This window comes from Anser anser (assembly GCF_964211835.1).
Source record: "Anser anser genome assembly, chromosome: 19".
Taxonomy (NCBI): domain Eukaryota; kingdom Metazoa; phylum Chordata; class Aves; order Anseriformes; family Anatidae; genus Anser; species Anser anser.
Window position 1 is genome coordinate 11,738,312 of NC_139740.1, and position 27,834 is coordinate 11,766,145.

At 39.0% G+C, this 27,834-nt stretch overlaps 2 protein-coding genes and 1 long non-coding RNA gene across 24 annotated transcripts in view; 1 reads left to right on the forward strand and 2 right to left on the reverse strand.

Moving 5' to 3' along the window:
- Positions 1–11,499, reverse strand: part of BPTF (bromodomain PHD finger transcription factor) — a 57,458-nt gene extending 45,959 nt beyond the window's left edge. For 21 of the 22 annotated variants that reach the window (XM_083805304.1, XM_083805300.1, XM_083805297.1 and 18 more), the window contains exon 1: positions 10,055–11,040. In XM_083805304.1, the coding sequence (XP_083661430.1) occupies positions 10,055–11,036 (982 nt within the window). In that variant the 5' untranslated portion in view covers positions 11,037–11,040. Of the gene's footprint in view, positions 1–10,054; positions 11,041–11,363 lie in introns of those variants that run through there. The other variant, XM_083805293.1, reaches the window with a different exon arrangement.
- Positions 11,046–27,494, forward strand: LOC310884122. Its single transcript, XR_014574051.1, has 3 exons — positions 11,046–11,497; positions 18,706–19,522; positions 27,059–27,494. It is a non-coding gene; the product is annotated as an uncharacterized lncRNA (long non-coding RNA).
- On the reverse strand, positions 15,030–27,731 carry NOL11 (nucleolar protein 11). The gene is made up of 18 exons (XM_083805374.1): positions 27,501–27,731; positions 26,157–26,270; positions 25,251–25,307; positions 24,712–24,857; positions 24,389–24,446; positions 23,785–23,923; positions 23,195–23,392; positions 22,355–22,431; positions 21,514–21,637; positions 20,758–20,861; positions 20,407–20,484; positions 19,153–19,337; positions 18,764–18,889; positions 17,727–17,948; positions 17,161–17,239; positions 15,998–16,090; positions 15,605–15,712; positions 15,030–15,304 (listed from the first exon to the last, which is right to left on the reverse strand). The coding sequence occupies exons 1-18, from the start codon at positions 27,714–27,716 to the stop codon at positions 15,191–15,193; spliced, it is 2,238 nt and encodes a 745-aa protein (XP_083661500.1). The 5' UTR covers positions 27,717–27,731; the 3' UTR covers positions 15,030–15,190.
- Positions 27,732–27,834: the final 103 nt, after the last annotated feature.

Sequence of the window (27,834 nt, forward strand, 5' to 3'; positions counted from 1 at the left end):
TGCATATAAAAATAAATGTCCAAGTTCAGTTGAGTTCTGTGGAAAATGAAAGAATGCTTGTATGACTGCGTTCCAGTATGCGGCTGCACAAATCAGTGGAAAAAGTTTAATCATGGCAAACACACGAAAACACAGGAGTTTCACAGCCAGCCATAAAGCAAGCTTCTTACAGCAAGAAATATCTACATTAAGCCTGACTTCTGTATCATCATGATGCTTAGCTGTATATGTACAAAACAAAGTTGGTTTAATTAAAACAGAACACACGCGCGCACATACAAAGATAAAATTACTTTAGGGTCCCAAACTTCCTTCAATATTGTGTGATAGTACAGGGCCAGTCCTAGCAGGTGGTCTTGCAAGACATCACAGATATTCCAAAAATTACTTATGGTCTTCCCAATGTCCAAATGTCACAAAAAGCTGGCAGAGCTATAAACTAGGATTCTTTCCAGGGTTTGCAGTTTTAGCAGAAAAATATTTTGTCTCTCACACGGTAAAGTCATAAAAGAATCAGCCCTTGAATAAAGGAAGCAAAGAACGATGACTGGCTTAAATGAATCAGAAGCAACGAAACAAAAAACAACAGTTTCAGGCAAAGATAAACTAGAATGAACGAACATTGCTGAAAGCAGCAAAGACTACTTATTTCCTCTCGTTCCTAGAGATTTTTCTACTCCGTGAACAACATTACAATTCCTTCTTACAGATTGTTTTCATCCTTCAGTGAAAAAACAGACTAACCATATACTGTCTTTCTGACGTCTCTTTCACAAGAGGTAAAAACTGGTATATTCATGTTACATCAAACAACAGGAGAAGCAAAAAATCAAACCTTAAAACACTGCATTGCTAATATTTTCTGAAAACATTAAAAAAAGTTCTCTTAACACTTCCTTTTGAAAAGGAGGTGTATTGATCCAATTACAGCTATAGAACAAAAACGTTATCAGGACACAAAGTACATCAGTAAACACCATAACAAAGTATTGTACTTTGGTTCAAGAACAATGTAATCAGCTGACTGTATTATTCACACCACTCTTCACCTTCTATTTAAATCACCTTACATATTTTCATGTTTGTTTTGGCACAAAGCACAGAAGTTTCAAAAATAATTGTAGTATCTAATAGGTTAGACAATAAGGAAAAATATTGCATTATAAAATGTATGCTTCATTTGAGAAGTTGATGTTATGCCCCATGGTATACAGCATGGTTATTATATCCTATCACTCAACACTCCCAATCCATACCATAAATCACAGACCATATCTCAACAGCTCAAACTAATTTCTCTTTTCAGACACTGAGCTGCTTTGAACAACTCTGGACTGCATATAATCTGGTTTTCAGAGCTAAACAAGGAAAGTATTCAAAGATGCAAAATATTTTAGAAAGAAATAGTACCCAGACATATTTCTCTTGAATGGTTTTGGCTGCATGGTATTTCAGATCTTTTTGTGCTTCCCTCCCTCCCCAATTTCACTTTCAATTCATTATTGATACTTGCTGTATCTAGTTTAAACAGAACTTGGAGTCAAGTAGAGAATCACAACATGTCATCTGGAAATTAGGAAATTCCAAACAGTTTGCACTTAAATATCTTATTGTTTGATGCGTAAACTGTAATCTCAAGAAACCACCCCCGACACCTTTTACAACAAACAAAGCCTAATCTCCAGTTGAAAACGGTAAGATGTCCTTTGGCAAGGGGCTCATAAATCTTAATGCACTTTAAATGGCTGTTGAACTTCAATTAAACATGTAGGCCAACTAAATATACTAATAGCAAGTGCTACCGTCTGTTTCGTATTGAAATTGTCTAATTTTACAGGTTGAGTGTATTCCCTTATTCTCTTGCTACTAGCATAAGCAACTGAAGAGGGGAGAAAAAATTACAACTTTTGGCAGTTTGGAATTAAGAACTGCAGTTTGGGACTCCAATTAAGGACTTCAGGCTTGTTTGTACTTCTGATAACAATTACTTCAGTGCTCTTTCTCTGTAGGCTGCTGATAATCCATACAGTTCACACTACTCAAATGAAGTATCAGCCTCTGTGAAGGTTTCTGAAGCTCACAGTTCACATTTAGCAAACTGTTCTTCACAGACACTAAAGAAAAATTCCCCAAATTTTGAGAGAGTTTTTTTACTACTATAAACTCATTCAACTTTTCTAGCTCTTTTCTAAGATGGTATGATAATGCAAAATGTGCCTAAAAATAAGTCATTTTCAAACATAAAATATTCTCTGAAAAAGCCATCCACTACCTGAATTTGACAGTCATTATCAGACAAAAAGAAATGCTTTGGTCTCTTCAAATATGGTACGGTCAGAATAAATAAATAAATAAATAAATAAATAAATAAGAGTCTGGGATTTGACAATTTTTGTAATCGTCAATTGTCACGGATTTTTGCCTTCCATATGGAAGCATGAACACTTTCTGTAAGAAAAGATGTTAAGTGAAATTTAATTAAATTGATTAAAAAGTAATTAGTTTAATGACTTCAATTTAAGTATTTGAGACAGGTGCAAACTTGTATAGGCTATACAATGGAAGATTACATACTATTAAACATGCATTTTGATTCGGGATACTACATATGTGCATCACATTAATATATTTTAAATAGTATCTGAAAGTAAAACAGCATAATGCAAATTCAGTGCAATGATTACACTGAGCAGTCAAAAAATAGAGCTGACTTTTCTTAAGTGTGTATTACCATATCACCTACTGCCATTAATATTTCTCAGTTCAGCTTGGTATAGTTTGAATAGATTTGGATAAATAACTTATTATTTGCCTGAAAGATTTACCAGCTTTAGAATTCCCTTCTCATAGCTTTAAGTTTTTTTGTTTGTTTTACGTAGAAAATGTAATATATACTACTTCGTCTGAAATAAGAAAAATCAAGAGGATTCCAGAGCAGGTGTACAAGCATCAAGTTACTTCTCCTTTAAACACCACCACCGCCTGACTAGACATTACACTGCATCTAGGTATATCTGACCTTAATTAAAGAAAGTCAATCTACTCACATTGAAGTTTCCCAAAGTAGACTCAAGTTTTTTTAATGTAAACTCTATACTTCTAAATTAGTTTCTACATATTAACCAGATCCCTGAATCAAATTCCACCCTTGTGTTTGAGCCAGAACAAAGTAAGAAAACGTCCACTTCGACTCCATTCAAATTCCATAGCTTAATTGGAAAGATGAATTTATCTGCCAATAGCCTCCTGCTGCCGTGACTGTACTATTTATAGCACCCAGACCATTTTGAGTGTCTCAGAATTATACTTTTTATCTAGCATATACTTCTCTTAAATCACATTCCTTCACTAGTTGTCTCCAAAAGTGATGAAGTAGCCTGCAATACTTGCCTCTCCCTATTTTGAATTCTCTAGTTGAAGAGCTGCCTGTAATTAAGATTAAAGAGTAAACAATTTTATTCATATGGCATATTTAATTATAGATATTGATAATTACAGTCTACACTTCCCATAATCTATTAAAATAATTTATATTACAAATATTCAAGCAAAACACACTAATGATATTTGAAATACAATGAAGTCACTGAACTGGGGAAGTAACAGGCTGAGCACCCAAAATCAGGATTTAAAATTCAAAATTATTTCAAAAATTATTTCAAATTTATTTCAAAAAATAAGGACTTTTTTTTAAAAAAAAAACTCTTGCTGTAGTTTATTATTATTTCAGTCTATTCAACTTGTTTGGTTTAAATGCTGACTTGTTTTGAAATTTAGAAATCAGTAGGAGTTGAAAAGGACTTAAAAATCATCTCCGTTCTCATTCACAGACTGAAAGTTGTATCTACTCATTAACTCTTTACCAAAGGAGGATACGGAACTTAAAAAAAATACTCTCACTGTCTTTAACAAGTCTTCTATTTTATGTCGACAGTTTTAAAACAGGATTTGAATGAACTATTTGCATCCATGTCCAGAATATTGAAAGCTTATACTGACTAAATATGATTTTGATGCTTTGTACCTTAGTTGTATGCTGACTGCCATACACACATAGCCTAACAAAAATCACAACAATCCAATTTTGCCGTGTCTCACTTATATATCCTTTCACTCCAGATGTACACTGGTAGTAAACACAGCTTTTCAGCCCCAACATATTTCAAGTAATGGACAGGGGAATGGAGGTTCTATATAGGAAATATTCTGCCAGAGCCACTGTCTTGTTTAAACAGGGAGAGTGGTAGCTGCACTAGTGTGACCTTAAAAATAAACACTGGCTCCAGCACTTCTCGCCCAGAAAGCTCACATCTAGTGTCATTTCTTTTCTCTTAAAATTCTCCCCTCCTCACGATTTCTCAGCACTTCAAAACCAAGACTCCTGCTTAGAGCTTGTGTTCATGGTTGCAATGGAGAGGATAAACTTGGTAGAGTAAAAAGGAAAGAAAAGGCAGGCTGCAGAGTTTCAAATACTTCGCTTATCTGTCACAGAAGGGGGGAAAAAAAGAACAAGAGAAAAAAAACTCAAAGGCACACTCCACAAAATTAATGCCAGCAAGTAGAAAGGTTTTCAATTTGTTCCCAGTAAGAAGAAAAAATAAATTCTGGCTTCAAGTTCCACGATGTAAGTCAAACTGTGCTACTACTATATAAAAGTCCTCCATTAGTAAAATAGAACTGGGTTAGTTTTGTGTCTCAGTGCCTGAGTCACTACAGAAACCTCCCAACATAAAGACCAACACATTGTCAATTATATGATGTCCTGGAAGCATGAGTAGTACACTTCCTCCTAGAAACTTTGGCTTTTGACCATTCTCCTAAACCCAACGTCTTATTTATGTTAGGTTTTAATAAACCTACAAGAATTGGACATTTCCTACCCTGTACACTACTCTGCACCATTCGAGCTTCAAATGAGAATGTGCAGCAACACACAAGGACTTGCCAGACATCACTGAAAACATTTGACAAAAATGCTAAGAAAACATTTTTTTTTCCTCCCTCCCCGCGTGGCAGAATGCAAAAACTGAGTATAGCTAAAGGTTTGTCACAGCAATATCCAAACCGGTCCCTTAATTAAAAGTCGACCTCTTGGGGAAGCTTTTACTCAGCTGACACCAGAGAGGAAAAAAACAGTATGATGAAAAGGAATTAGTTTAAGATGAGAACAATTTATGAAAAGCACTACCAGAAACAGAAGAACCAAAATTTTCTTAGGATAGGTCAAAATTTTCAAAACACTTTTCAAAACTCCTTTAGAAAATGCCTACAGGACAATCAGCATGTTTCTAATATTCATAAGTTAACCAGTTCCAGATTTTTTTTCTGAAAAAAATAAGATGCATATGTAACTCTATTTTAAAGTGCAGCTCCAATTTGAATTTTGCTCCCCAACAATCATACCTGAGTTATTTATTTTGCCAGGAAAAAGGAAAAATCCAAACAGCTTAAACTTAACAATCTAAGCCAGCATTAAAAATGAGACATACCAAGCACCATAAAAGCTTAGCAAGTTGAATCACAAAGGAGAAAATAACCAGTTACTAGACTAGATCCCGAGAGCACTCATGTCACAGAAATTCTCAACATGTGCTCCTGAGTTAAGGATGACTACTGCCTTGTTTTGTACAGAACTAGGTCTTTATATTCTTTAAAAACCTAGTTGGATGCTTCTTTGATTATTTTTTCATTTTGTACACATCAGTATACTTCTAAATCAAACAGGAGCTCTCTACTGATTGTACATTAAAGTGGACTTTTTCTACTGATTGTACATTGGAAATGTCATTTTTCAACATTAATCATCAGTGCCATCTCAGTAGGAACCAAGAATATACAACCTCTATATCCTAAAGCACCATTTTAGCATTTGGATAACTAGTGCAAGACATGTAGCAAATGAAATTCCACACTGCCATTCTCAGAAGTACTCAGTCACAGTTCTTTTGTGCCTAGAATCCAGGCAAATAATATTAATATATTTTTTAAAAGTACTATTGTACCCATTTTCAGGAACATTTTGACAGACAATTTCTTAGCTGGGACACACTCTGGATATGCTATAACCAATTTCAGAAGTTAGTAGCCCCAAGAGCTCCTCCCCGAATCCACTAAAATCCAGTTACTCAGTGTGTGATAGTTTTACACAACACAAAGGTCAGTTAGGAAATTTTACTGCAGACCTACAAAGGAGTTTGTACCACAGATTCACCTGCAGTGCATCAAGTTATTTTACTTTTTTAACCTTTAAAAATGCACATACTTTGATAATGTGCGATATTTGCTGCACAGAATTGCTTACAAAAACGTTGACAAATACACTCTTCAGATAAAATGCAAATTTGCATGTCTATACACCAGAATGAGCCACCAGCTTGGCCTTTTAAACTACTTCTTTGCCAGGACTTGAACTTGTCTTCCACATTTTTCATGATTAGCTGGATGAACTACCGATAGATTACCAATGAAAGTTTAGGTTCTTAAACTGTAAAGTAAGAGCATGCCAGATTTAGGAACCCGATAAGATGTTTGGGAGGCTGGCAAATCTTCTCCGACAATAAACAAAAGAGGCTGCATATCTTACTACTGTATCTCAACGTCTCCACTTAACTCTTCAGGAGACTGAAGGTATAAAGATATTTAAAATATAAAATTACTACAGACACACCAAATACTGCACCTAGTTTCCACTTAAATTCTTTCATCCTCAAGATCAAAGCACTCTTGTGAAGTAACTGGTTAACAACAGTGATGGTCAATCACTGTAATGCTCAGGGACAGTAACATCCATCCAAAAAAAAAAAAAAGCGTATCTGAAACGACAAATCCTTTCACTCAACTCTACTGTTAAACCCTTCTTTCAAAATCCTTCAATGTGTGAAAAATGCAACTGAGACAAGCTTAAATGAGAAGTTACAGCAAACAGGTAACTGCAAAAATGTTCAGTGACAAGGTATATGGGATACCTATCCTAAAAGTGCATCTACCTTCTGGGGATACAAAGGGATAACCGAGAAAGAACATGCCATGCAAAATCCTTCTAACAAAGGTCTGTCCAGCAGAAGGGAAAGCAATCAAACATTATACCCATTCACACAAACTTCAGCTACACCACTATCAAGCATTACATCGAAGGCATTTTATCCTTTTGAAGATTTTGTTTCTCTAAATGCTTGAATAATACTAGAGTAATAGTTATTCAAGTTTGAGATGTATCATAAGCATCAAAGCGGGAGCACAAGAATCCACCCTTACTTGGCCAGAGACATTGCACTGTGCTCTTTTAATCCATTGTTAAGAAGGTAAGTTTGAAAAAAAAATGTAAGTATTCCAATACTTAAATTGGATGTGATTTAAATGAAAAATCTTGGTTGGTAGGACAGTTTGGTATTGCAATTTTTCAATACCCTGCTTTAAAAAAAATGAACTCCTCAGCCCCCAAAACTACATCCTGATGGTTGCAGTAATTCAGGCTGCAAGTGATCTAGAGGAGATAAGTAGAGAACAATCGCTGGTCGCCTCTTCTGGCAGAAAAAAAAACAAACTAGTGTGCACAGCACGATTCTGTTGGGGCAGTTTAAAACAAAGGAGATGGTCCTTCAAGCTTCACCATTAACTACAGGAACTTTGGCGCTGTATGTTACAATTTATCTCCTTTGAAGACAAATATATGAAAGGAAAAAAAATATATATGAAAACCAATTCTGGCTTTGAATGCACCTGGGTCAAAGAGCACTGGAGCCTGGGAAGGTACTCTGGAGGTGTATTGCTGTGTGCTTGCCCTACTTGTAATGCTTTTCTCTGCGCTGGCCACTGCCAGATAAAAAGATACATAGGTTATGTGGATCTTTTTCTTGCCTATTAAACTTGTTCTAATGTCAAGTGTCTCTTCTTGGATTATGGTAAGACCAAGATTTCAGTCCGTGCCAAAATCACAATGTAGGCATTTGTTCAGCAGAAACAAGACAGACTGAGCTTAGCAAGTGAGAAGTTTGCACCTTCCTCCTTGCAAAAGTGAGGAGAAAGAGAGAGGTCTTTAGGCTATCACTGATCTAATGAGAACTGCCAGCAAATGCCAAAACAACAACATTGATATTTTAACTATCAACACTCAGTTTAAAAAAAGCACATAAGGATGAAAATGCTTACACTTACACTTATTCCTAAAGTTAACTGTAGTAACCTCGATGAAGTAAAAAATAACCACATAAATTATCAAAATGGTTTCTGATATACTTAAATACCATATAAAACCTGTCTATGCTTGCACAACAATGAACACAGAGCTATCTTATTTGCCAAAACTCTTAAGTACATTTCAAAAAATTGAATACACCCATACTTCGCAGAACTCATTTTAAACCTGGATGTTCGTGTCAAAAATACTTTCCTGACCTAGCCAATTAAAATCATAAAATATTCTTTCCCTGACAAAAGCATTCTCAAAAAAGTTACCAAGTAACCAAAAAAGTAAATGAAAGTTACCAGAACAGAAAATAAGGAGCAAAAAGTCAAGAAAGCACAGAGCTTTTTCTTCTGTAAAGCTACACCTCAAACTTAAGTAACAAATATTAAAAAAATATATAAATTACTTGTTAGACTTGTCCTACAACCAAATTAAACTAATATTAACCCCTAATTTCTAAATTAAATACACAATTACTAAATTTTAAAAAATTAATCTAAATTCCTGTGTATAGGTATACAGACTGAAAAACAACTGCATTCACACAGTTTTTTAAAGAACTGTTATAAAGTCACATAATGGGCTGATACCACTAACTCACTAAAATAAAACCAAATGACACATTTAGTAGTCAGTATTTCCCCCTTTAAAAAAAAATTGGCTGCTAGCTACGCTTTTTTTTTTTTTAAGATGCAATGCATTTACACAAACAACCTGTTCCTGCCCCCTTCCAAATTGGCCGAATACTTGTAAAACAGCAGTGTTGTTATCCTGTAGTCCAATTCAGAAACACTCCTAGGCTAAGCCTAAATTTAACTACTCTCCTGGTTCAGAGACTTTAAAAAAATCCTAAGCTTGAACTCCATCCTGGAATGAATTCAAATAAACCCAACGTGCTTAAGTTTAGATAAAGAATTTTTGAAACTTGAAAACCACATAGCTAGCGCACTAATTATGGACAAACAGAAGTATAGGCCTTAAAAAAAATGAACCCAAATTTCCTACTAGAGGTTAAAAAAAAATAAGTATAATCCCAATGATGTTTAAAAAGCTTTAACCCAAACATGAGTTTTAAAGGTTGCCACGTCTTGAAATAAATGAAGAATGTAATGCCAAGACTTTTGACTCAACCTCCAGCTTTTAATCTTTGTGTTTAAGAATGCCTTATTAACTAAAACTAGGTTTACACCCCTGCAATGAGGCCCTGTGCACTTTTCCCCAAACTATAACAATGCAATCTCCATTTTGAACAATGCACCTCATTTCCCTCCTTGGTAAGCTAGTTTTGTCTTAAAGCCAGTAAACGCTGATTCCAGTTACACCTCTGATTGCAAAAGCCTGCAAATTATCAGTGCTTATGGTTTTTTTTAGGCCACTTCAAGTTGCATGTGCTTCCTTTCAGCAGCAAGTTATATTCACAAGCACAAGCCATCCTTTCCTGCAAAATTTTGAAACGACCTCTTTGCAAGGCATGCATCCCGTTTCCCTTGTTTTTAAGTATTAAGTGAATGCTCCATACACTTTTGATACTGTTTGCAACACGTTCTGGTGTACCAGGCATTTCTGCAGCGAGCAGAATCACCATGCATATTTGCAAAGCATCCCCTTGTTACAGCATGTACTGCCCTCCCTCCTTCCCTCCCACCCTCCCTCCCCTCGCTGCATGTGTTTGTAAGCACCTTCTAATGTTCCCTGCATCCGTGGGGTTGCGAGTGGTTAATTTGCATGCCCCTCTCTCCCTGTGAGTGCTTCAGGCATCCCTCCCGTACAGGCATGGGAGGAAGAATACACGCGGATTGTATTTGCAAACCTAGAGGGAGCGTGTGGGGTGCCCTCGACTTGTTTCCGTTTATCCCCCTGCCTCTCTACCTGGGGTGCTGCTGTAGGTGCTGTGGCTCCTGAAGCTGCTCTCAGTGCAATAACTGGCATCGTCTTCGTCCTCCATCTCTTCAGGGTAGTCAGAGTCGTCGTCGTCCTCCTCCTCCATGATCTCTTCCTCCTCCTCCTCGTCGGAGTCCTGGTTATCCTCGGGGTCTCCCTCCTCTTCCTCCTCGGACACCATGCTCTCCTCCTCCTCTTCGCTCTCATGATCGTCGTACACCACTTTGCTGATGCTCCTCCTGGACGAGGCAGCCCTGCCTTGGCTGTTGCAGCTGCCTCCTCCGCCTCCTCCCCCTGCTCCTCCAGCCCCAGCCCTGCCCCTACCCTTACCGCTGCTGCCTCCCCCACCAGGGGTGCTGCCGCCGCCGCCGCCTCCCTTCCTCTTGCTGCCCCCCCTGGGGGAGACGCCGGCGGAGGAAGAGGCCTGGGCAGCCCCGGCCCCCTTCTGCTTGGGCCCCGCCGTCTCCGCCTGGGCCGAGGCCGCCCACCTGCCGCGGCTGCTGCCCCGCTGCCGGGACCTCAGCCCCCCGATGGGGCCCGCGGGGGCGGGCGGAGCCGGGGAGCTCGCCTGAGCGCCGGCCGCCGCCGGCTGCTGCTGCTGCTTGGGCGGCCTGCCTCGCCGGCCCCGCATCTCTGGGCGCTGGCCGAGGGGGGAAGGGAGGGGGAAGCAAGGCTCGGGAGGGCGCTCCGAGTCCGGACGGGCGGCTACGGGGAAGCTCCCCCCCCTGCGAGGGCTCCGGGCCGGGGAGGGGGGCCGCCGAGCTGGGAGGGCCGAGGGCTCAATCCGAATTGCCGGCGTCCCGCTCCGGATCGCCGCCGGCCGCCATCTTGTTTCTTCGTCTCTGCCTCGGCTCGCTCCGCTCTGACTGGGGGAAGCGGCGGCGGCAGCAGGCCCCGAGCGCCTCACGTGACCGGCCGCGCCCGCCGCCCGCCGCCAGGGGGCGCCGCCGCCGCCGCCCGCGAGAGCCATGTTGGGGCCGGCGAGCTCGGGCGGCTCCGTGGCCCCGGCCGCCCCTGGCCGTTCGAGAGCACCCTCAGCACCCTCTCCGCCGCCTTCCCCTCACGGCGGGACGGAGCACCCCGCTTCCCCGGCCGCCCCACACCGCCACCTGGCACGAGCTCCCCTCGGCCCCGCCGTCCGCCGCCCCCTCCCGTCAGCCCCGCTCCCCTCAGAGTTCCACCGCCCGGCTCCCCTCAGCCCGGCTCCCCTCAGCCCCGCCGCCCGGCTGAAGCCGCCTCGTTCCCCCCTCAGCCCCCTCCGCACCGTCGCCCCCCTCGGACTCCCGTCGCCCCACACCTGCACCACGCCGCCCGTCAGCGGTCCTCTCTCCCCGAGCTCGACCCGCGCCCTCAGCGGAGGCGCCCCCTCGGCTCCGCGTCCCCCCGGCTTCAGCCGACGGCGCATCCCTCAGGGGGCGGCTGCCCGCGCAGGTAGGTGGGCAGCGGGGCTCTCTCCCCGCCGCTCCGGCCCGAGCCGGGGCTCTGCCCCTTCCCGCAGCGCCCGCTGAAAGCGGAGCCACCGGGGCTCCCCTCAGGACCGGCTTCCCTCGCCTGCACCGCCCTGAAGGGACGGCCAACTTCTCCCCCAGCCCTAACACCCCTGACGGCTGCCACGTTCAGGTCCTGTGCTTTAAATCTTCTGCCTTCATGAAGAAAGTGTAGAGCTTAGCGATATGGTTTAGTGGAGGACTTGTTAGTGTTAGGTCAGAGGTTGGACTAGATGATCTTGGAGGTCTCTTCCAATCTAGATGATTCTGTGAAATTAAAACCCTATTGCAGCTCACCGCGATCGCTAAAAACTGAAATAGACAGGGAAGATCACACAGGGCCCCGCCCTTTGCTTAATCTACTTTCTCTGAAAAAGTGTCCGTGGTTCACTGGAACACTACGAGACAGAGATGGGCTTCGTCTATTTTGTATTCCCCCATTTTCCAATTTGTCAGAGCCCCCAGAGGGTTACAAGTCTACACAAACCACTTGCCCTATTGGGTTTCTAATACCAGCACTTGAATTTGATGGTATGTTTCCTGAGCAAAAGCAGTATAAAATGAAAGCCAGCCTATGGCACACAAACATCTTACATTTCTTACTACCAGCCTTTTTTTCGCACACAAATCTCCACAAGTTTAGTATCCCAGAAACTCCAAACTCTTGTCTTTAGCAAATAAACACGTTCACACTCCCATTTTCTCTCAGCACTTTGCTTACATTTCTGTGTGATGCACAACCCAATACTGGTCATGCCATAAGCATGCCAGTTATATATCCAATATGTAATTTTATTTGTGTTCTATAGTAATTTTTGAAGTGCTTTTTGTTCATTAACTTGTTGCTCAGGCTGAGAACCTCATTAAACCCACAAACCTGCTGCAGCATCAGGCATGCAACACTGTCACAAGGGCACCAGGCAGCAGGGTTTAACCCAATTTGCACTTTTCTATCCAGCTTTTTATCTTCATCTCTTTTGTATTCAGTTACACTGTTATATTCAGTAGTGCAGCTGCACAGGCTGAGCCATGTCTTACACACAGTACCATCCAGGCACAGCAAAAGCAGTAGACAACATTGCCTAACCCCATTTACACATTTGTACCCAATTTATAGTCTGAATCTTTCAAATTTATACTTCGATTGCTTCTGTTGAGCTAATTTTAAGCTCTTACAAGGTTGCAAAATATTGTGGCAACTCTTTAAATCTATGAATACAGAGATATAGGTTGTGTATATTTCACTATTTCTGTGATCTTGAAAAAACCCCACCTCTGAGTTCTGCCACCTATACACTGCAAATCAAGCAAGACTACGTTGCGTATCTACTACACTAATACTCAGAGCCTGTAGCATTATGAGTCTTAACATCTATAAAATACTGAGGGTTTTGCATACCTGTGGTAGATCTAAGGCGTTAAGAATCATTTGCTTTCAAATACTGTAAGACAGAATGCCCTCCCTCTTAAGTGCCTTGCATTTATCAGTTGTGATCTGGAAGTGTTTTACTAAATAGAACACAAAGAATGGTAATTCTATAGCTAGAAAAATGGATGCATGGAGAGGTACGTTAACTTCCAGAATTAGGACTATATATTAGTCCATTCTAGTGTATAGCTTACAGAGAAATCAACCCTAACCCCTTAAGTTACCTGCCTACATGTCTCTACTCACAAGACAAAACATCTGCAAAAAAAAGTTCCCTTTTTTGAGTCTGCTGATATAGTTAAGTGAGCATATTTGTAAGTGAATTGAATACAGCAGGAAGAGGAATTTTAGGTAGGAGGCTCTACACTGCCTCTATACTTGAGACAGATGGAAAGACTTCTTTCAAAAGGCATTTTGGAGAAGATAATAGCCTAGTTGTGTTCCAAACTGTTGTCTGGATGGGTTCCTTTCTCCAAGAGTAATGGAAAGAACTTAACTTACAGCTGGATGACATTAATAACCAAGTCAGCATAGGCTCTCATTTAAATTATTGAGCTGCTTTTGTCCAGTCTCTCCCTCTAAATTATCTCATAACTTGTGATCGGTACTGAAGTTAAATATTCTTTTCTAGAGCCAGTTACACATGCATTTATAAGACACCAAGGTTTTGCTAAGTAATGATAAGACTAGAGCTCAGCTGTAGACTAAGTAAAATCAGCATGAGGAAGCAGGGGCTTATGCAGTTTGCTGATGTTAATTCAATATACAACCAACTACCATTTTATTTAGTATAATGAAAATACGAAGTTTATCGATATGCTGAGAGTTACACTGATATCTATCTGCTATTCTGGACATGTATGTATTTACGTACCTGTCCTCTCTCTGGGGGCTTCTGCTCTCATCGATTTTATATTAAACCTCAAGAAATCTACCATTACACTTATCTGCTCCATTTTGTTTAGATAAACGTTCAGTCCCACAGGTAGCTTATAACGAATCAATTTTAAGTGAATGGTGATTCAGAAGATCAATTCAGTATCTGTCTACACCTGTAATACTCTCCCCAAACATTAGATGCATAAAACTTAAAGCACTTTTCTTTTTAGATAGTCAAAATATAAGCTTGAACCTATGATACATTTTGGAATACTAAAATTCAAGCTGAATAGAGCAAGTAGTATAAATGAGGTTAACTCAAGCTGTTTACTCTATCAAGTATTTAGAGAAAACAGATACCGATGTAGGTAAGAATATTCTAGTTTAGTATGGTGGTAAGTTTTATTGTTCAGGAAACTCAAAGCAACTACTACCAGTCCCAAGAAGCACCACTTTCTATGGTACTTCAGCTGCCCTGTGTAGTGCTTTTTCAATTTTAAATGCATTATGTATTATGTATTAATACATCCCGTAATAGTTTATACAACCAGAAAGTCTTAACTTTCAAAGTCTTAAGGCTTTTAACTATGTGCAGTTGTTCCAAAGATGCACAGCCAAAGTTCAGTAAATAATGGGTCTAGCACTTCCCCTATTACAGTCTTCAGCTAGTGGCGGAATACAAGAAACGATGAAAATGCAAAGCAAGTGCTATTGTTCATTCTCAGGCAAGTTTAACCTTGCAAAGATTGGAAATCATTGCTTAAATAAAAATACTTCCCAACATTCTGCTCCAAATCAAACTGGCCATCTCCCCTCTGTGCACAGCGTTGTACACTTGAGTCAGCACTATCAGAGAAGAAACATAAAAAGCTATTTTCTGCTAGGTTAGTGCTCTGCTCCGATCTATCAGGTGAGATGCCATTCATGTTCTGAGATGTGGTGGCAGAAGCACAGCTTTTATCTGTAAAATGGATAAAGACAGTTCAGACTGACTCAAAAGTCCACAGCATGGAGTTTTACCTATAAGTGTTTTTTTTTATGCTTCTCTTCCCTTCCCTCACAGCTCCATATAAGTATCCTCCAATGTCTTTGCCAAGAATCAGATGGCATTTAGGATGTTCTTGTAGTCACATATCATAACTACATATGAAAACATAAGAAAGTCTCATCCAGTCAAAAAAGAGCTTTTAATACACAACTCCCCACATAGCTAGAGTAACCGTGTTTTCCCTACATAGAAAACTTCTCACATCCCCAATATGGAGTGCTAATACATCCTTGTCACAAAAGGAATCAATATAAAATAAATGTTGAGAATTCATTTCATATTCAAATAAGTTCCAGCACTTCAATAGAATATGCCTGAGAGTCTTTCTGGCGTTTAATTCTCTGTAGTTCTCGCAAAGTTCCTTCAATTTTATTAAGTTCGGAGTAGAATCGTACCTAAAAAGAAAAAACAGACATTTACAATAAAATTGGTCTTAATGCTTCTCATATGTAGTTATACTGTGCATCTATCTGCTGTTTTACATAGTTTCAGATATTCAGCCCAAGTAAATATAGCAGCTTTTGAGATCAAAATGAGGAAGATCGGTAACTCAGGAATAAGCATACAGCAGAGAATAAACTTTTTGATTTATTATGTATTTGTTGTTCCGCTCCCACCCTGCCCAGCATAAACTTAACAGCCTTATTTTGAAACCACACTAAAATGAAATCATTATCCTAGAAGATGCAACTTACTTGGGCTCTCACAAACTTATGCAGGCTTGAAAGCAATCCTTTTGCTTCTGGTAGCATCACCATAACTGTGAAGTGAGCATCAAGTAACAGGCACATCCAATCCATAATCTGTAGACAAGCAAGACGAGCAGAGTGACACAGGTTTTGCTTTACAAACTGAACTTCAAATTATTAACTTCTTATACAAAAGGCACCATTTCAGACTTGAAGGCAGTATATTTATTTTCAGATAGAGAAATGCATCTCACATCTGACTCCATACAGGCTGTACTAACAGACAATACCTTACAGAATGAACGGAGGTCTCAGCTGATTTTAGATAGCCACAGCTACTCAGTCCGTTACACACTACAGAAACTGAAGGAGGTACAAATCTTAGAAGTAGTTTCTCACCTGATTTATAGTTGGGGAGAGCATTCCAGGAAGAGTGGTATTAATTTTTTCACTGCATTTCACATACAGGTAGCGTAAATACCTGAGGAACAGCTAGAAGAAGAAAAGTCAGAATGGTTTTCAAAAACAAACATACAAGACCTAGGAGTTTTTATGCTGCACACAGCAGTATTCTTTTAAGGCTGTTCTTTTAACACCCCCCACGCCCATCCAAAACGCCTCTAACCCAAGCATTAAAAATCAATTTTATGGATCTTTTCAACCATCTATATGCTTGGGAGTTTGAAAACTCAGCAATACTCAGTATAAAGTGACATTCAGTTGTAATCATTGTTCCAGCATTTGTGCAAGTGCAATTTAATTCAGATGCAGAATTTTCTATGAGTTTTGCTCAAAATTACCAACATTAACAATTTTAATCCCAGTTTCACTTTCAGCAGCCAACAAATTGTTAATGGTCAGAATCAGCTCAACATCATCTTGTGCTGAGCACAAGGCAAAATGATTTCGTTTTATCTCCCAAAAAAGAATCAAGGAGATTGGTCAGTGTTAATTACGATACATATTGTTCTGATGAATGGTGTTTTTTGCTTGTTTGTTTTCTACTTACTGTAAAATAACATCTCCAGTAAGGTACTATGGTACATACAGTTCTTGAAATTATACCTTCAGGTTTGGGGAATGGGGCAGGTTTGTTTTGGTTTGGTTTTAACTGAGAAGACCTGAGATTGAACATTCCATTTGCATTACATTTGTCATTTCATATTATGTACAGTTTCTTATTTTCTAAACTTATGCCTCTGATAGAACTGACTAAACTAACTTCTCATTATTTTAAAAGCATCCACATCCAGAAAAGTTACTATATTTTCCTGATACTAATCAAAATATTTTCGAGTAGGCTTGGTCAGAAATCGGGTTTTTCTTACATTTTTAAAATTAAGACTATAAAAATAGTAAAAGTTCTTTTTTTCCATGTGTATATGGAAAAAAAATAAATCTTATTAGTCACCATATTTTCATCCTCACATACTAGTTTATATGATTCAGATGCCAGTAAGAGCAGCAAGTTTCTGATACATAATTAAAAAAATAAGAACTCTTCCCTTTTGTTCCCACCAAACAATAAGGGTATTTAAACTTCTTAGTTTTAACATACTTACAACAGCTTGCTGAGCTGAAAGGTCTTTCAGATGAGGCAAGAGAAACGTTTCACTGTACGCTGAATGGAGAACAGCATTTCTATGCAGTATTATTGAGAAAATATAATTGCAGGAAAAAAAAAATACTATTTTCTGCAAACTGAAATCAACTCTAGTTAAAGTATTTCTTTGCGTTATGAGATCCTATTATAGCTGTTTATACCTCCTGTGTTTCTATCATGAAATAAATATAACATGAAACTTCAAAATACAGTCAGCATGAACGCAGTTCTGTTTACTGCAAGTAAGTGACTAGTATGTTTCAATAGGGAAACATCAAAACCATTGTCTTAAAGTTTTAGGCTATACTTTTATATTAAAGTAAATTTAAATTGGTATACTTTCTAGAAGTTTATATTATATTCTAAGTTTTTGGTTTTTTTTTTTAACCACATACAAACATTCCTTACAAGAGTTGCTTAGAAATTTTTGGCAGTAACAGAAGATAACTATTTTAAGCAACGTTAAACAGACATTTACATCATGTATACTGCACTGACTTTCTATCATTTAAATGCAGAGGATACAATAATGCTGCCTTTCGTGGTCCAACAGGGCAGAATTCACCATCATTTGTCGTATGCGTTTCCTTTAAGACTGTATTATCACAACTGTCTTCTTCCAGCTCAGTATTGAAACCATTTTCTACAACTTCAGTCTTAAGTTCTTTATTCTTGGGTTCAATATCAATGTAACAGATTACAGATTCTAGATTCACATCGGTTCTTTCAAGATAGTCGTCGCTAATGCTGTAGAAGAGAAATTCCACACACATTTAATACTTTTATTATTAGCTTTAAAAACAGTGATGCCATCAGCCCCACAATAACACACATTAACTCTGAAGTTTACTAGAAAAGAACAAATACCAAAATATAAGAGTCTTGCAGAATGGATAAAGGCAGTAAGAGAATAGCTAGTATTTTGTTATTATTAACCTTTAACAATACGTGTTCTGTTCATGTATTCCAACAATATAAGTTATTAAGAAACATTTGACATTTCTAAGACATGCGATGAACAAGATCTGATGTTTTGAATAAGAAAATTTCCTTTTTGCTGTGAAAGCCCAGAGGAACAGTTTAGACTGTCTTTTCTTTTGGTTACAGTGCCTAAAGATTAATTTATCTTTATCTTTGTTGTGGATCAATTCATCCTTGTTGTGATAGGAGAACCTTTTTTTGTGGACATTATGGTGAACTTGAAAGAGTTAAACTTTTTATGGACTTCTTAACCAGAGCTCACAATTAAGTATGTTAAGCAGCGAAAACACAGCTGTAACAATGTGTGTAAAAGGATGTGCCATTTAAGCCAGCAATGTTACCAAAAGGCATGTTCATTTAATTACCGCTTACATAGTTTTTAGAATTAATGCGTGCAACAGGCATCTTGTAAAAAGCTTGTCAGTCTGCAAGACTTCATACACTGTACTTAGAATTACTAATTTTGCGCATAGTATTGCTCATCTATAAATTAAAGCTTTTTTTTTTTTTCCCTTAAATACAGGTCCTGGTTTGGTGAAGAATTAAAAAAAAAAAGGAGCGAAGGAGTGATTTCAACTTACCTTAAGAATACTTTCAAGCAAGCATAAGTGATTTCTTCAGGAATATCTGGGAACCGTTGCAAGCAGATTTGTAAGAGATGTACATCTTTTTTCTCCAAAGCAACAGCCATCAAGTCTGGACACAAACTGTAAAAATATGAAAAGAATAGGCTGCACAGTTCACACCCACTGAAAGCTACATTAACAACTAAGGTAGAACTATTAACCTTGTTTTACACTAAAAAGAACATCTGGGAAGCGTCAGCCTCTTCAGAAAACAAGCAATAGACTTGCAAATAAACAGTGTATAAGCACCTGATAATTCAAGGAGTGCTTTATAAAGAACCAAATGTCTACTTTTTAAAGATTTTGCCTTACAATTGAATTAAAAAAATAATCAGAATTGTCACCTGTAAGACAGCTCTCGTTTCTGGACCATCTGTAACAGGAAGTTTCGAGGGTAGAACACTGGATCTGTTTTACACCTGTTTATAAGAGCAGTTATTACACATCCAATGGTGGCTTGGAAATCTGGAATCTGTGCTTTCAACAACAATTGTCTTAATTCATCTTCAATTACAGCTGCAGAAGTATCCTGAAAATAAGAAATACCATGCAATTCCAGTGTGCAAGGCACAGGTTTGAGAACTGTTACTAATTACACCAAGTAGAAAGACACTGGAATTCAAGCATAAAAGAGGAAAAAAGCCTCCCCACTCTTCATTTTGATAGTCTATTTCAAACATGAGCACCAAAAGTGATTACTCGCTCTGAAGTTAGGTAAGTAGTATCTTTCAATAATAGCTCTTTTTTTTGTCTGCTATTATTTCAGTAATATTACCAAGATGCCCAGCCAAAGCTGAGCTTTAGGTATGTTCACACAGTAAGGGACATAGATTGAAGTAACAAAACAACTGCAGTGAGATTTAGAAAGGAAGTAGGCCAGAATATGCAGCTACCATACCTTGCGTATTAACCAGTGAAGGGCAGGGTGGTTGGAACTAGATGATCTTTAGAGATCCCTTCCAACTCAAAGGATTTTATGATTTAAGGCTCAGCAGCATCGTGGGACTCAACTTCAATACTAATACATCAAATGGTACGTTGAACCAAGTTTGATAACATGTATTAAAGTATGTTCTCCTACTTGTTTTGGATACAAGTTAGAATGTTGTCTTCTGAACACATTAAAACGTTCCATTATTTTATGCAATACTCTAGAGACAAATACTCTACAATTTCATTGACGGATTGTTGCTAGATTTATAGTGGAATTCCTAGCATTGTGACTTTCTAGGTCCAAAATATCTTCAGAGTTAAAAATACAAAAATTAATCTAAAAAAGAGGTTAGGTGGAGTTCAGGTAAAACATCCTCTCACTTTATTTACTGCAAGAGCATATTCATTCAGGTTTCACAACTCAGACAGCTATTATGAGCCTTGTACTGCACTGTTCTATAACATACTCCCACAACAAGATTTTAATTTCATCATGCCCAAATAGTATTCTTGCACAATAATAATGCAATCCTCCAACACAACTGTTTAAGGCATCTTCTTCAGCTTGATATGCAGGAGGATATGGATAAAGATAATAGCATAAGAGACACCTGGAACGTTCTCAGTGTGCCTGAAAACTAATTAAGGATATTTGGTATACTTACTTTTATATTTAGTAAGATCTGTCCAACTTTGAAGGCATCTGGCTGTGCTTTAGCAACACTGTTCCTTCTTGATCTTAACTATAATAAAGAAAAACAAGTTTTTATTCAGCTCCAAAAAGACAGTACATATTCAAGGATTTCAATCGAGATAACCAGGAACATCATGTGTCAACTTACTGCAGAGATTAAATTTAGTAACTAGCCAGTTCAGTTCCAGAAAGTGTTAGAAACAGTAAATGACAAATACAGAGTTAAATTCCCTTGTGCAATATTACCAAAAAGTAAGAGTAGTAATGTTGGGAAGAAACTAATACAAGCCAAAAACCTCACATACTCCTTGTATTAACTTACAGTCATTTTGGATTCAGATTTTAGAGCTGCAGACTGTTGTGGCTGAAAGGAAACCACACGCTCTTCATCTTCAAGGGTATTCCAGTTTACAAATGAAGAAATATCTGTGAACACAAAAATGGAACTACATGAAGTTAACACTTAAAGCACATTTATTAAAATATAAATATATTAACTTCTAATATTAGCAGGCATTTTCTTAAGTGTAATACAAGTAGTTTTCTGCCAAGCAAACATCCTGTTTTATCTCAGCAGTGAGTAATTTTATGAGACTTGTTACATACTGTTTTCCCATATACCTTTTGGTAGGAGAAGAAATGTTATTACACAATTTATTGTGAACATTACTTGCATCATTTTCAGTGCAATACTAAGTTAAGCGTACTTCTGTAGTTTCTTTAACTTAAAGTTTACAAATTTATGTTTGTCATTGTCCTATTCGGTCACAAGTGCTTTAAAAACACAATTTATAAAGAAAGAGACACTCTTTATTCTGTTTTCAGTGCTCATAGCTGGCATATCAGTATTTTCAATAATTCCAGTATTTGAATTACGCTTGGTTTAAGTGAAGCCACAATAAATTCAAACATCTGTATTCTTCAATATTCTCAATGACAGAATTTAAACAGGTGGGAACAGGATACACTGTTAAGATTTAACTGATTTTATAGCAGTGTATTAAAATAACAATTTTCAGACAGGTTCTGAAGTTTTCCTATTAAAAGATCTTCTCACTGTAATTACAAAAATTCTTACCAGAAGCTTGACTGTCCTTGAGCTTTCCCACAGCAGCTGCCAGGGATGAAGTTTCACACTTGTATATAACTACTGTTAGCACTTTTCCATGAGTAAAAAAAAATTTTTCCCCATAACACCACAACTACAAAATATTAAACACAGTTAATGAGGAGAGGAGTAAAGAGGCACATTTCTGCACAAGCTGATGTTTAACTTCTCATTGCAAAATTCAACTGAAAAGTCAGTGATCAGATGATTTTAGCAGTTATTTTTGGTAGTTTTAACATTTTTTAGCACATTTATTAACAACTGCTTCTAAACACAGAAGTTGAGTATTTTCCAGGGATGCCTTACAGTGACTGCTCCAAGGCACTGAGTCCACTTGATATACATTTTTTAAATGCTCTCTTTTGTGCAATTTTGACAAAATGACAACAACAGTCAGCTGTTCTATTTTACTAGTGCATTTATTAATTGTTAGTTTACTTATTATCAATTGACACCTGAACATTCTGAAACACTGTTTAGGAAGGCCCTAGAATTATTCAGACAGTCATTTTCAAATTGTCTGAACACAACAGATACTGACTAGGTATTTTATTCTCACCAAACAATCAAGGCCAGCAGAAGTGAGAAGGTACTGAATTACCAGAGATATTGCCAAAGGCCACCACTCTCCTGTTTAGAGATTATGACAAAAATAGCTGATCAGCTGGGCAATACTAATTTTGTTTCAGAAGTTGCCATTTACTGCTCTTCCAGACAGAACTGCAACTCTGAAGCCCACTTGTCTTAGTTACTATTATGCCAAATGCATCAAATTAAAGCTTTAGGACAACAAATAGAAGATTGAACTCACTTGTCCACTGGTTCCCAGGGGCAGTTCCTTTGAAGTTTGTAACGTCTGAAATTTTGTATTCCATATTGTTAGGCACTCTAGGAAAAATCAGAGATGTTAGAAACCCAAAAGCAACACAAATGCTACATTTGCTTTTGCTGCTTTCTGTTATCTACACTTAAGAAAATAGAAATAACTTTCAAAAATAGCTCAGCTTAGTAAGCATTCAACCTTAGGAAATGTGTCACTCCAGTTAGCTCTCTTAACAAAAAGATTTGAAGACTACTTAGTTTTCCATTGAGGAGCTTCAAACAAGAAGCTGTAATGAGAATGATACCAGTCAGTGTAGCTTCCAGTCACAAAATGCTATGTTCAGTGGCCTGACTTTCAGTGATCCCACACTTCAGAAGTTTAGCCATGAAACTGAAGTATTGTTTCACTTATTTTAGATACTAATTTCTTATGGGACATCAGTTTTATTTCCCCCTGCATACATCACGTAAAAAGCCTCCTTTTTCTTCCCCTCACTGCTTATTCTCAGTTGTTTCGCTAACAGTAAAATACTTTTGTGAAAGCAAATACTGAAACAGCAAGTTTAATCTCACAAACCACCATCGCATTTACTGAAGGTAAACATTATCTTTCGGCTAGTGCTCTCAATTGCTCAACTATAAATTAGTTTTAAGAGTAAACTATTTCATTTAAAATGCAGTATTTATAGCATTCACTAAAGAATCGAGACCACCACTATTTCCTGCTCTGCCTGGTTAAAAACAAACAAACAAACAAACACACAAACACCCATTGCTTTGTTTAAGAATGTCTTAGAACTTAAGACATCCGTATGTTTTTTCTAGTTACCTTTGGATTCTTCACCAGATGCTGCTAGACTTCCTAATACTGCAACATGGTCTTTATCAATAACAACCAAAGAAGTTCCTTTTAGAACACTTCCAGATATTGAAAGGTTTAGCAGTAGCGACTTGGACAGAATTTGCTCTTCCCCTTCACCATTTTGCTGCAGAGGTATCAGAACCTTATATACAGAGTCATTGGAATCTGTCAAAGAAAAGAAATGACATTTTTACGTCTGTCACTAAGGAAAAGCAATTTGATATGGTATGGCTAGAAGACACCCAAAGAGAACAAAATCCAACAAGCACCAGAAGAAATACATGATATTTAAAGGACATGTTATGATGCAAAGCAAAAAAATAATAGCACAGCTATCAGGAAATCTTTAAGGTACAAGCCATAACATTTAAGAACATAAGTCTATTCAACCATTAAAATTCCATGAAAGTTTAATTACTTGTTCTATCACTTGCTGGTTTAGAACATTTAATAGAGAAGAGCAAGAATATGAAACAGTAATTCACAGACATCAGAACTTTGTCTTTCCATGTAATTTCTTGTTTTATCATCACATCCCATTAGAAAATATAACTTACACAAACACAGAAGTGTGATAATTTGCTTTCTTATATATGCCGTGAAACTCAGTGGACTAGAAGATTCCTGTTGTTCAAGCTTATATTTGTGCAGACTGTTCATCTTAAGTTTCTGTACATAGACAAAAAAATCCCCATCCTAAAACCAAAAGAAAGTTTTTAATTTATAGAAGGAAGAAAAAGACCAGTTCAGATATTAGTACTGATTATACTTTGAGTCTTATACGCAATTAGGAATTCGTGTTTGCTATGGAACATACAGCCTAATTTAGAAGTGTTTACTGACTCAGGTACATACAGCAAATTCTGATTTGATGCAACAAATGAATTCACAGGAACAAACATCTGAATAAAGAGTGAAGTAAAAAGTCACATGATTGTATATAGTGTTTAAACTTAATTGATTTTTGAAGTTCTAAGAGACAGGCTCCCCGGCCCTGGAAACAACACGACTTCAACTTAACTGTTGTATCAGAGATGATACACAATGATTGGATAATGATTTCCATTACAGCTCTTAAAATCCAGTGAAACAAGTAATGTTTTTTAGAAAGAGAACATAGATTTGCTGCTACAAAAGTTTAAAAAAATAAGAACGACTCACCTTCTCAGTAATGAAAATTAAGACAGGTTGTTGACCTTCCAGGAAAGCTTCACTCCACCTAAGAAATGAAAGCTGTATGAACTCTTCTAAATTCTGGGACTACACCTACGTCATATCATATTACTTAGGCAGCCTCATATTTTTATATCTCTATTTTAAAAAATTAAAGGTTGTAAAACAAACGCATTAAAAAGGAAAATCAACAAACCAACCCCAGTATCTTGATCTTCAGATTACTTCTCTTCCTGTCACATAAAAAGGGTACAACTTTCAACATCATCAATTCTTCTGATCAAGAAGATTCCTGAGTTTGTATCACTTACTTTATAACTTCATCTGAAATAATGTTTTCAATTTCTTGTTGTGGGGCTTCCAAAAGAACATCTAAAGTTCGAACACCACCTCCTTTGAATAATACCAATGGATCCCCATGGGGCAGTGAATGAATTCTGTAGACATCAGCTGAAAGCTGTATAGAAAAAAGGAAAAACTTCAGTTCTATGTTCTTCAGTACAGTACCTTGAAAGCCAAGTGTTGAGCATGGGATTTTTTTTAAGAGTTCCTTCGATAGAAGAGTAATGTAAGGATGGTGAACCTGCAAGATCCCCAGTAATGCCAATTTTGTGAAACGCTATTAATAATGCAGATCACTACCAACAGAGTCATGAAAATATCCTAATGAACAGCACATTTCTGAATGGTATCAGAAAAAGCATAATTAAGGGTAAGGAGTTCGAACAACCATTTATACACCTTTAATCCCAATGTGATTACACTTTAATCACAGTGATTTTACCAGTACTATGAAAGTAAGCAAGATTCAGGATGTTAACATAAAAGTGAGTATCTGTAAGAAACTTACCGTTGCTTTAAATACTTTGTCCAAATTAACATCTTCATCCTTCCATATCCTTAAAACCTTAAAGAGAAGCAACATCTTTTAAGCACAATAAAGCAGTCATATATAGACTTTTCATCATACAAAATAACAGCAATTGCATGTTACTGAAACACAGGAGGAAAGTATACAGTTAAGTATTCACAGTAGCCTTAGTAAAAACAGACTTAGAAAGTTTGCATGGGAAGATGCTGACACAAACAACAGGAATACAAATACAGCTTGAGATCTTGAACTTGAAACAAAGGATAGGAAAGAATGAGGCTAAGAAAAAGATACAACAGAATTCTAAATGAAAGTAGATCAAAGTGTTGGAGACAGATTGAAGTACAGATGACCTGATCTGGAGGAGGATGTTTTAGGGAGAACAATAAAAGGTCAGGAAGAGCATTTCACTAACAACAACAACAAAAGACAAATGTTCAGCATGTGCTGAGTAAACGCTACCAGAAGTACGCAAACAGGAAATGTTTAACTGTAAGACAAGGATGCAGGTCTGAACTTTTTCAACACAATGATCATGCAGTTCTAAACAGTTCATGCAACATGTAACTTATTCTTAGAGAACATACGCCTGAGGCATTCTTCATTAGCAATGCTTCAGTATCTAAAAGGCCACTGCATAACTGGTGCTCAGTCATGTCACCAAGCAGACTATGCAGACTTAGCATTGCACATCCTCATCCACTCAGAGAGCAGAGATGGCCTGAACTAGGATAGCATCAGACCATCACTACCAGCTTTGAGATCTTGCAATAGGGTGCAGAGAGTTCCATGCATTTCCAGTTAGCAGAACACCAACTTCTTCCCTACCTACATTCACTCAGAAGTCTCACTACATTTTTTTTTCCTTTAAGAAAAGAATCTCACCTTGTCATCATGAACAGCTATATATTCATGAGTTTCAAAGTTGCATACGACTGGACTTGTGATAATCTGCCCATGTTTAACTGACCAACAACCTAGCGGCTTCTGATCTGAAACCTAGAAAAAAATCAGGACAAAGACACGCAATTAAAGTAGAACATGGTACACGCTCGGGATTTCTCTCATGACAGCAAGAAAACACAACCTAGCCACACTGGATATGAATGAGAACATTAAAATACGGAAACTGGTATGCTAACAGGACTCAGAACTTCTGCCTGAGCATTTCTAACTTCAGTACTAGAAATTTCAAGGTAACATCAAAGAGCTCTATATTAATTAAAAACTTCTTTTCATGTGAGAAATAACTTTGACCTGTAACAGTTATATGGGCTTCTGCCATGAAGCATAGGTAGGATACATGGCATGAGTATTACTTTTAGCCATGCATGTAAGTTGCTTTTACTCACCAATATAATTAGGCACAGGAAAGTACTTCTTCTATTCCTGTTTCAATATGTTGAGATCAAGAATGATGACTGTTACTGTCTAAGCTCACGTTATGTATGAGTTAGATTTTGCTGCTCTGAGGGTGCTCAACTCTCTCTTCTCAGGCTAGGGCTATGTTGGACATATTTACCAATACATTTATATTTTCATATGCGTTCTAGGCAGTGGCACTAAATATCTGAAAAGAGACTACATCATGAGTTTGCTAAGATACAACCCCTAGCGCCATGACCACGACAGCCAAACAAGAAGATACAAATAAATGTTTTTATGAAGTTTCATGCTACAGTCCAATGAAATAGATGCATGCACTAAAAAAAAAAAAAAAAGAAAAGCCAGTGTAACAACACTTTTTCAGTTCATGCACTCTAAATCTTTGATTCTGCCCCCAGCAGGCCGGCAGCTGACACCCGGACACAACACATGTCACCCTGCACATCGGGAGGCGTGACATCCGCTGCTGCTTCGGGATGCGAGCATTGGGAACGGAGAGAGAAAATGAGCAAAAGAGTCCGCCAAACAACCGCCCAGGGCCAGCGCAGCACCGGTGCGGGGAGCAGGCCCTGGGGGAGCGCAGGTGAGCGGGGCCGGGCCGGAGCCGAGGCGAGGCCCCCTCTGGGCCCACGACCACACACGCCGAGTCCACGGGGCCCCCACACTCCCGGCTCCAGCCGCGGGAGGGCAGCGGGCGGCTGGGCCGGCCGGGCACGGGCAGCGCGGGCGGGTCAGGGCTCCCCGGGGCACCCCTGAGGTGCTGCGCGGAGCCCCCGGCCCAGGCCTGAGCGGCGGCAGCCTCCGCAAAGCAAGCAGCCGGGGCTGTGCCGTGCCGGGCGTTACCTTAAAGAGCGTGGCCGTCCTGCCGCGGTCCGTGAGCAGGACGTGGTCGGGGCCGGGGCCCGGCTCCAGCGCCAGGACGCCGCCGCCCTGCCCGACGCCGCCGCTGGGCCCCAGGCCGCAGAGCGTGAAGGCCTCGCACAGCGCCGCCATCTTAGCGCGCCGCCGGCTCTCGCGGGACTCCCCGCGGCTGGGGGGCGGTGGGGGCACACGGCGCATGCGCGGTGTGGCACGGCCCCACGGGGCGGGGGGAAATGGCCGAAGGCGGTCGGAAAGGTCCGGGCGGGGAGCGGAGTCCGGCGGCGGCGGGGCACGCGCGGGTTTGTCGTTTTTTTAA